The 9,504-nt window shown below is 51.7% G+C and overlaps 1 protein-coding gene across 1 annotated transcript; it reads left to right on the top strand.

The window, feature by feature from the left end:
- The first annotated feature begins 2,014 nt into the window (after positions 1–2,014).
- Sox7 (SRY-box transcription factor 7) lies at positions 2,015–8,739 on the top strand. The gene is made up of 2 exons (XM_059274367.1): positions 2,015–2,341; positions 6,081–8,739. The coding sequence occupies exons 1-2, from the start codon at positions 2,104–2,106 to the stop codon at positions 6,992–6,994; spliced, it is 1,152 nt and encodes a 383-aa protein (XP_059130350.1). The 5' UTR covers positions 2,015–2,103; the 3' UTR covers positions 6,995–8,739.
- The last annotated feature ends 765 nt before the right edge of the window (positions 8,740–9,504 follow it).

Here is a 9,504-nt window from a genome sequence, read left to right as displayed (position 1 = left end):
CCCACTTTTTTGTCCCTGGTTTGCCAAGGTATCTGTAGCCCTCCCTAAGGACTCTGCACTCTGTGAGCCCAGCATCTCCGCAACCCGGCAGGCACCACGTGCGACTCCTGGGTGTGCTCGGCACAAGGGCCACTTAGGGCGAGCTCGAGCCTTTAAGTGGGGGAAGAGTACACTACGCTGGTCTTTCATGAAGCTGCGTAACAACACTCTGGCCCTAGAGCTGAGATATGATCAGATCAGAAATAGCGGGCTCGAGTGATCCGCTGTCCCTCTGTTCCCTTTTCTTGAAGAGCCCTCCCTCACAAGGAGAAACACTTTGACATAGAGATCCTTCTGGAAGCCCCCTTTCCCTCCTCCTCCTCCCCCAATAGGAACTTCCGCCTCCATGGTGGATACACTCTCGGCAAACCTCCTTCCAGTTTGGTGCAGGTGCCTGGTGGCCCAACTGTCTGCACCTCAGCGGGCAGTCCTGGCTTTGCACAGTAGCGGGGTGGGGGGGGGGGAGATAGGGGGGTGGGGGCGACCCCGGGCTTTAAGCGACACCGGCCTTAGAGCACTGCTGCTAGATCCTGGCCGGGACAAATGAGAAATGCCCTGATGAATTTTATTCGGGGCCCTGGAAGGTAAAATTGGGTCTTTAACTCGGAGAAGTTGCAGTTCTCTGGATACTTGGAGCGTCTCAGCTCTGGCCGGCTCGCACGTTGCAAGCGAGGCCATCAGTGAATTCAGTCAGCGCGCGCTGGGACTGAGGACGAGAGCGGTATCTCCATCAAAGATTACACAGCCGGAGCTCACTGTATTTACCTCATCACCGCCGGTGAGGTCAGCCTTATCTGCTAGTTTTAGGATTAGAAAAGGTCTTGAGAGATATCGGACTTGCTGTCACGCCTTCAGTAAATCAAGACAGGCTCTAACACCCAACCTCAGACGCTGCCTCTTTCGAAGGTCGTCTCTGCGGAGCCTCCACATGGGGTGGCGTGCCATAAATATTTGTGGGTCTAATTCCGGGATCTAGTCCCGCCTGCTGTGGTTTCTACAGTGGGGTGTGTCTAAGCCATATTGGCTCATTCATTCGTTCGGCAGTTCTTGAGTGCCTACTGTGTGCGGCCGCTGGTGTAACCGCAGAAGCAGCCGCAGTACATACACATCAGGGGTAGACAGTCTCGAGTGCCCAGGCCACAACCCATTTAGCTGGGAGTATCAGGATGTGGGAAACCGAGGAGGCCCCTGGATTTCAAGAAAGTCGTTGGGGGACCTAGGAGCGTAAAAGCGGCTTCTCTGGAGTAGGCGAAACCCCAGAAAAAAAATTCCGCGAAAGAGCTGCTAGCCAGGGAGCTGCAGACTCGGACTGCCGGGAGGCGGCGGCAGGCAGAGTGGGATGGGGGGCGAAGACAGGAAAAGGAAAATCGGATGGCAGAAAACCGAGACCGACGCCCCTCCAGAGACCCAGGGCGTCAGTTTGGGAAGGGCACTGCGCAGAACCCGATGTCTAGGTAGACCCCACATCAGCCTAACGACCATCCCTGGTGGCCACCCACATTGTCTAGGGCGAGATGACCGAAGCCATAGGTGTGTTCTGTCCACAACAGCTTATTAGCCGATCTAGGGACAGTGACGGTCAGTGTCTCTCCGCCTCGGGTATCCCTGCGAAAGCTGTTTGAGTTCAGTTTTCCCTTGCGGGAGTTTTGGGAGAGTCTGGTCCCTGGACGAAAGGCGGCCGGAGCAGCAGAACAGTGGGCTGGACCTGTCTCCCGCGCCACGCAGGGGAGACTGAGGGCGGCGCGCGCTCCCCGTGGCCCTGCAGCACCTGCACTCGAGCGCTGATCCGGGACAGGCTCGGGAGGCGGAGGGGAGGACAGGGGCGGGCACGGGGACTGGCCCGGCCCCTCCCTCCCCCTGCCGGCAGGTCGCAGCGGGGACGCCGCGGCGGGGCAACCGGGAGGGGCCGCGCCGCCCCTGAGAGTCATTGGAGGACCCGGTGGCCCAAAGCTGATAAATAAGGGCCCGGCCCGAGGCTTCGGGCCAAGTTGGACGTCGCGACCCGAGCGAGGGCCAGGTCAGCGCCGGTCCCACGAGGCGAAGCCAAGTGACCTGCGTTCGGCCATGGCCTCGCTACTGGGAGCCTACCCGTGGACCGAAGGGCTGGAGTGTCCCGCCCTGGAAGCCGAGCTGTCGGATGGGCTGTCGCCGCCCGCCGTCCCCCGACCTCCAGGGGACAAGGGTTCGGAAAGCCGGATCCGGCGGCCCATGAATGCCTTCATGGTGTGGGCCAAGGATGAGAGGAAACGCCTGGCGGTGCAGAACCCAGACCTGCACAACGCGGAGCTCAGCAAGATGCTGGGTAAGTGCGAGGGGCGCGAAGCTGGTGCGGGACCGCAGGGATGACAGCGTCGTTCGCAGGGGACGGGAAAGGGGGCGTCCGCGCACGGACACCACCCAGGCCTGAGCGGTCCACGGTGAAACCGTAGGACCAACGCGGGGTTCCGGACTGGCCCCTTTTCGGGGGCGCGAAGCAGAAACCCGGGCCCCAGGGGCGGGCGCAACCAGGCAGCGAGTCCTGAGGACTGGAACTCGGGCTCAGGGACTCAACTGGGAGTTTACGTTCAGCCTGGGTGGAACCAGCGTTTGGTGGAAGACTGAGGCAAGAGACCCCATCATTCCCCACGTTGTATGACTGGGACAATCAGAGAGAGTGTGTCACGGATAAGAAGAAAACGAATATACGTCAATCGAGGCCTCACCAGGAAGAATCCCTATTTTTAATTATTTAACAGAAAAAAAAAAAAACAGCAACAAAAGACATCCACCAGAATAGACTCCATTGGCTTATCTATTTATCGTAGAAGTGTAGATATCTTGAAAAGATACTTGGAGCATCCAGGGAAAGTCTGTAGAGCCCATTGCTTCGTGCTTGCGGTATGGTGGTGGCCGCAGATAATCCGGACTGAGAACAGACAGACCAGAGAAATCGAGGTTGAACATGCTAAAACGGTTCTTAGAAAAACCGAATTTCTGTAGGATTTTCTTTTCTCTCCAGTACCCGGAGTGGGGTGTGTGTGTGTGTGTGTGTATGTGTGTGTGTGTGTGTGTGTGTGTTTGAGAGAGAGAGAGAGAGAGAGAGAGAGAGAGAGAGAGAGAGAGAGAGAGAGACACAGAGACACACAGAGACACACACACACAGAGACACACACACACAGAGTTATATACATATTTGTGTTAGTGTGTGTGGAAGGGTGGGGGTGGAATCAGAAAACAACTTTCAGGTGGGGAGTAGGCTCCCTCTTTCCACCATGTGGGTTTCAAGGATCAAACATGTACATCTTGAGGCTTGATGGCCAACGCCTTTTTGCCCACTGGTCCGCCTCACTGATCTTGAAGCCCAAACATTTTTTGACCTCACCTGATTTCAGAACACTTTACCCTTCAGCGTGTCTTTTAAAAATTTATTATAACCAGTGAAATCCCTTCAAAACAGTGTGTGTTTACAGAGGGCACCAGGCTGGCCAGGAGAGACCCGCAGGCCTCTGGACCCCACCCGCTGCTGGGATGAAGCCCTTTCCTTTTCCTTCCGTACGAGCCTGGCTTCTTTCCTCTTTCGGAGTCCCAGAAAGAGGGCTGACTTTCTGCAGGCAAAAGGCCTGGGCCCAGAGGGAGGGCCCAGCCTGCTGCCTGTCTGGAGCCCCCAAAAGCAGTCGGTGAGAGTTGTGGGGTTCCGAGCACCTCTTGTCCAGTCTTGTGGCCAGCTGTGCCTAGCATGTTTTGGTGAGCGTTGCCTTGGAGGCGCCTTCCTCCATACAAAATAAGAAACCTGTGTATTTTGTACTGTATTGGTATAACAAGAAATAGGCTAATATCTGCAACAATGTTTTTCTCTTACCTGAAAGCTTGTATTGTTTTCTTGAGACTTCAAGAGATTTTTTTTAATGCAAACTCTTTTTTTTTAATGAATTCCTGATTTTTTTCCCCTCATCACTTTGTTGATCAGTCACAGACAAACCGTTCCCACTTCCGACCAGGTTTCTTTCGCAGGCCCTGGTGGGAGGAGAGAGAAGGGTGGGGAGCCTGAAGAGGAATCTAGGCTGCCTGTTTGGGGGACCAGGGCAGGGACAGAGATGTGGGATACAAACCTTCCTTTGGGCTAATTCTATCTAGAATAGAGCCCTAGGCTTCAAGAGGTCAGAGTTCATTTTGAAAAAGAGACTTTCCCCCCTTAGCAGCTCGGCCTGACTAGGGTGGGGGAAAACAGGAGGTAGTCATTGCTTCTTAAAATAGAGACGCTGAGGCTGCTGTCACAGGCAGTGGCAGCCACCCCTGTGGGCTTTCTTCCTGAATGCTTCTTTACTCTCTGGCCTATGGGAGGAAAGGAAGACCCCCATAAGAGACTCCTGGCCTTTGCTACTATACGCTTCCCAAACTTTAACCTTAAGACCTAGGTGGAGGATTTTTAGCACAAGTGAAAGTGAAATATTTTAGTATATCATGAATACATGAAGTGAAGTATGTCTAGTGCATTATGAATGAGAAAGTGCATCACAAATTAGACAGCATGTCACAAATTAGACATTTGTTAGGATTTAAAAATGGAAATCGTATTTTATTAATACTATATAGCATCTGGGCACATTCGGAAACTGGAGTCACATTTATATTCAGCCATGGATAGAGTGTGGGGTGTGTCTGCATCTTGGACTTCTCAAAAGAGCTTTGTGGCCTCAGCCACAGGCTGAGAAACAGTCATCTCTACACCTGGTGCTGGGAACACTCTTCAAGCCATAATGCTAAGTGACAGCGAATTACAACAATTGGCAAATAGTGACAACTTCTGTCTTTGGGCCCTCAGTGTCCTATGACATCCTGATCCATGAAGCCGGCTAGTGGGGGTGAGGGCAGAGACAGAGGACTGTGGGGACAAGGGCAGGGCATGCATGACCCTGCGCTTAGCCACATGTGGATTGTGCCCAGTGGGCTTACATGGCCCGATGCCTTGTCCTCTTGACTTGAGGGTCTGAAACTTCAGCATACCTTAGAGTCCAGGGAGAGCATGCTACATTTGTAGACGCCCACCTTGGGAGGAAACAGTTTAAATAGTCTAGAAGTGATCCTTGGAAATCTCTGGAGCAGGACTGCATAACGCCCATAAAGAGAGATGCCAAAGTGGCATGAGAGGCCACACAGGTAGGGAATGGTGACTAGAAAATCAAGTACAAGCAGCGTTTTAGCACCACGGGGGTTACACAGAGAGGAAGGATGCTTCTAGAAGAGAAAGCCTTGAATTGGAAGCAGCACAGGCTGTGGTAAGGAAGATAGAGACCCAGGGAAGTTAAGGAGTTTGCCTCTGGGAAGAGCTGTGGCTAAGCAAGTGTCCTGCTGCATTCAAAAGGTCCTAATTCCATGGGAAAAAGTGGTAGCACACGTGTGTGTGTGTGTGTGTGTGTGTGTGTGTGTGTGTGTGTGAATGTTAGCTTTCCAGCCATACCCATATCTTCACATAGCAGAGTCTATTTGACTCATTAAGGCTTGTGAGATTCTTGAATCTACTTCTTGATGATATAATTGGCTGGGGCTGGGCTACCTCAATGAAGGCTATGAGATTTATACATTAGTAAACAGCATGCTGTCACTTCATGAGCGGCGGGGAACTTTCATTAAAACGCACAAATAAATAGAACTGACCCTTAAAGGATAGCAAGAACCCCAGTCAATATTATGAGCCTTAGATTTTTTTTTTTCTGTTGCTAATGATTGGGTCAGGTGGGACTTCCACAGTTGGATGGTTGGGCCACCTGGTGATTTGGGGTGAGAAGGTGATTTTTGAGCACTTTCCCCATGAAGTTAACCTTGTGCAGTGCAAACAGGAAGGGTTAGTTCAGCCCTTTCACTGTGTGTGTGTGGGATCTGGGAGGAAAAGAGAACAGAAGCAGGTGGTGTCCTTTGTGGCTGTGAGAAGATTCCTCTGGGTGGAGTAGGGAGACAGAGATGTTTGCATATGGGATGCTTAGAGGCATTAGGCTGAAGCAGGTGTAAAGGCTGAACCAGCTGTTTGGAGTCTGAGCATGCCCTTCTCTGATTTGTGTGATCAGGAAAGTCGTGGAAGGCGCTGACACTGTCGCAGAAGAGGCCCTATGTGGACGAGGCAGAGCGGTTGCGCCTCCAGCATATGCAGGACTATCCCAACTACAAGTACCGGCCCCGCAGAAAGAAACAAGGCAAGCGTCTCTGCAAGCGCGTGGACCCTGGCTTCCTCCTGAGCTCCCTCTCTCGAGACCAGAACACGCTGCCTGAGAAAAATGGTGTTGGCCGGGGTGCACTGGGAGAGAAGGAGGACAGGGGTGAGTACTCCCCAGGTGCTGCCCTGCCTGGACTACACAGCTGCTACCATGAAGGTGCAGCGGGTGCCCCTGGCAGTGTGGACACATATCCCTATGGGCTGCCCACGCCCCCCGAGATGTCGCCTCTGGACGCCCTGGAGCCTGAGCAGACCTTCTTCTCATCTTCGTGTCAGGAGGAACATGGCCACGCCCACCGCCTCCCTCACCTACCAGGGCCCCCTTACTCCCCAGAGTTCACGCCTAGTCCCCTCCACTGCAGCCACCCTCTAGGTTCTTTGACCCTCGGCCAATCCCCAGGGGTTTCTATGATGTCCACCGTTCCTGGCTGCCCCCCATCGCCAGCCTACTATTCCCCTGCCACCTACCACCCTCTTCACCCCAACCTCCAGGCCCACTTGGGCCAGCTCTCCCCACCTCCTGAGCACCCTGGCTTTGACACCCTGGATCAACTAAGCCAGGTGGAACTTCTGGGGGACATGGATCGCAATGAATTTGACCAGTATTTGAACAATCCCGGCCACCCTGACTCTGCTGCAGGGGCTGGGACCCTCAGTGGGCATGCCCCACTCTCCCAGGGGACTGCAACAGGCCCCACCGAGACCAGCCTCATCTCCGTCTTGGCTGATGCCACAGCCACATACTACAACAGCTACAGCGTGTCATAGAGCCAGAGGCACGGAGCCTGGCCCAGACCTGCCATCCTCTCCTCCCTCTGAAGCACTGAGCAGAGCAGAAACTGTAATGTCACCGTCCCTCGGTGGCAGGAGGTCAGAACTGCTGTCCCAGACCCTCCAGTCTAAAGCCAGGATTCAGCGCGCCCCTTCTGTCCCTTCAAATGTGTCTCGTTGGCTTCACCCCGGAAGCACAGCCTTGAGGGGCTGTGTGCTGTGTGTGGTGGTAGGACTTCCTGGCCACTCTTGCGTCTCCCCATCAGTGTAGCTGACGGTGGAGAGCCCAGTGCATTGGAGCTCCTGCTTTTGATGTAGCCACTTCTGATCTGTGGTGCTCCCAGTGAGAAGGACCCTGGGCCTGGGGTCCATCTCAGTTCAGTCTCTAACTGGCAAAACCCCATTCTGGCGTGACTAGCCTTGACTGTTCTCTCCTGTAAAGTGAGGCTTGGCTTGATAGCCAAGGCCCTGCTCTGTGGTTCTCTGTGTTATATATGGCTCTCCCAAGGCCAAGGAAAGTGTGATCCCAGTCATGGGCAGCCTCATGGGTCCAAGGGCCCAGGTTTTCTGCTTTCTTATACTCTGGTCCACAGTTACCCTAGAATTCCAAAGGAACTCCTCCAACTGAGAAAAATATTTACCCTTGGGGTGGGCAAGATGGCTCAGGATGGCTCAGTGGGCAAAGGAGCCTGCTGCCAAACTTGAACTACATTCTATCCCTGGAGCCTACACGTGGAAGGAGAGAACGGACTCGTGAAGTTGTATTCTGACCTCCGTGTGCATGCCATAGCACATGTGCCCTCGAATTATATGTGTACTTGAGCATGCCCACACGCATACACACACATACCAAATGTAAACTGTTTTTGTTTTTGTTTTAAAAAGAAAACATGCACCCTTGTTCGGGAAATTAATGAATATGTTCAGCTGTATCACTGAAAGCAAAATTGGATTCAAAGTTTCTTTGTTTTGTTTTGTTTTGTTTTTCTCTTCTGAGACGGGGTTTCTCCGTGTAGCCCTGGCTGTATTGGAATTCACTTTGTAGACCAGGCTGGCCTCGAACTGAAAGCCTGCCTCTGCCTCTTGAGTGCTGGGATTAAAGGCGAGTGCCACCATGCCCAGACTTGAAGTTTTTTGTTGTTTTGTTTGTTTGCTTGCTTGTTTTTTTGTTTTTAATATATACTTTAGACACATTCTTTTTTTGTTACATACACTCCAGGAGACTACAGTGTGAGACAGATGCCCTTATGCAGGTCTGCCCCTCCCCTAGGGTGCGTAGCCTGATTTAGATTCTTCTCAACTGTAGCAATGTCTCTCCACCTCCCTGCTGGATGACCCAAAGAGCTAGGAACCTAAAAACACTATCCACCAAGCAGCAGCATCCGGGTGTGCTGATTTCTCCGGCAAGGCTGCAGCATGGTGCTATCTGTAGATGCAAAGGAGGACTCTCTTCCAGCTGTCTGCTGCTCCTCACGCTCTCCTGAAGGTTTTTTTCCCCTCTCTGTTATTCTCCCTTCACTCCAAACTGGCCCCCAACTCAAAGGGCCCCTGACTTGAAATCCCAGACACGATTGCCTTGGCCATGAGGGAAACTTGGTTCTTGTTCAAGTGGATATATCAGAACAGTTTCCCTGTCCTACCGTCCTTTGTCTGGCCCAAACAAACACATGTGACACCCAAAGAATGTTTCTGAGCTCTGATCCCACCCCAGCTGTTTCTATCCCCAAAGCCTCCTTTGAAGGAACGGACCTAACAGACTCTTGTCTGTCCTTGAGCACGTGTGTATTATTACTTTTATGAAATGTGTTTTTATTTTCTGCTGTTACCTCTCCGTCTGATTTTGTATTGTTGACAGATTCCCCCTCCCAGAAGTCTTATTATAAAATCACTTATAAGATATACTTAATCTTTATGTTATTACTGTATATACCATTTGGTGATAAATAGTGAATGGTTGATGATATGATTGACTGATGCCCAGTCCCGATGCATATTAATAATCTTGTAAAACTGCATTACAGACGTTAAGCTACTCTGTTCTATTTTTTCAAGAAAACTGCATATGCATGGAACAGTTATGAATATTGATTTGTCGAAAATGTTTAATTTAAATAAATGTTTTTGTACCTTCACCATTCAATCCCTTGAAATAGTTTTGAAAAAAACAAAAAAACAAAAACAAAAACCAGTTTTCCTGCTAGGTGTAGATAGTACGTCCAGTGCTACCCACAATAATGTTCAAGTTGTTTTCTGCATCAAGTTTTTTATTTTAAGGAGTTTTTGGTGTGTAGGGTATTTAAAATTTTATGAGTCATGCCAAAAAGATAAACTCCAATTGCACACATTGGGGACGACGCTGTTCTCATTGACACTGGAAAAGGAAAGCCATTGCAGCCCACATGAACAGTTTTCCCATGCCCGTACCTTGGAGCGGGAGTAATCACAGGCTGCCCGGGGAACAGGCAGATGCCTACCTTGCCCTCTCCTCTACATGGGTGGTATAGCGG

Source organism: Peromyscus eremicus, chromosome 9 (assembly GCF_949786415.1).
Source record: "Peromyscus eremicus chromosome 9, PerEre_H2_v1, whole genome shotgun sequence".
In the NCBI taxonomy this organism is placed as follows: Eukaryota; Metazoa; Chordata; class Mammalia; order Rodentia; family Cricetidae; genus Peromyscus; species Peromyscus eremicus.
Note: the sequence above shows the minus strand (reverse complement) of the source record. Positions and strands in the feature narration are given on the sequence as shown.

Bases quoted from the DNA above. Each gene is read 5' to 3' on its own strand.
- Sox7 (XM_059274367.1), top strand. From the start codon at position 2,104: ATGGCCTCGCTACTGGGAGCCTACCCGTGGACCGAAGGGCTGGAGTGT. The intron at 2,342-6,080 runs GTAAGTGCGAGG...TTGTGTGATCAG, and splicing joins GGAGCTCAGCAAGATGCTGG to GAAAGTCGTGGAAGGCGCTG.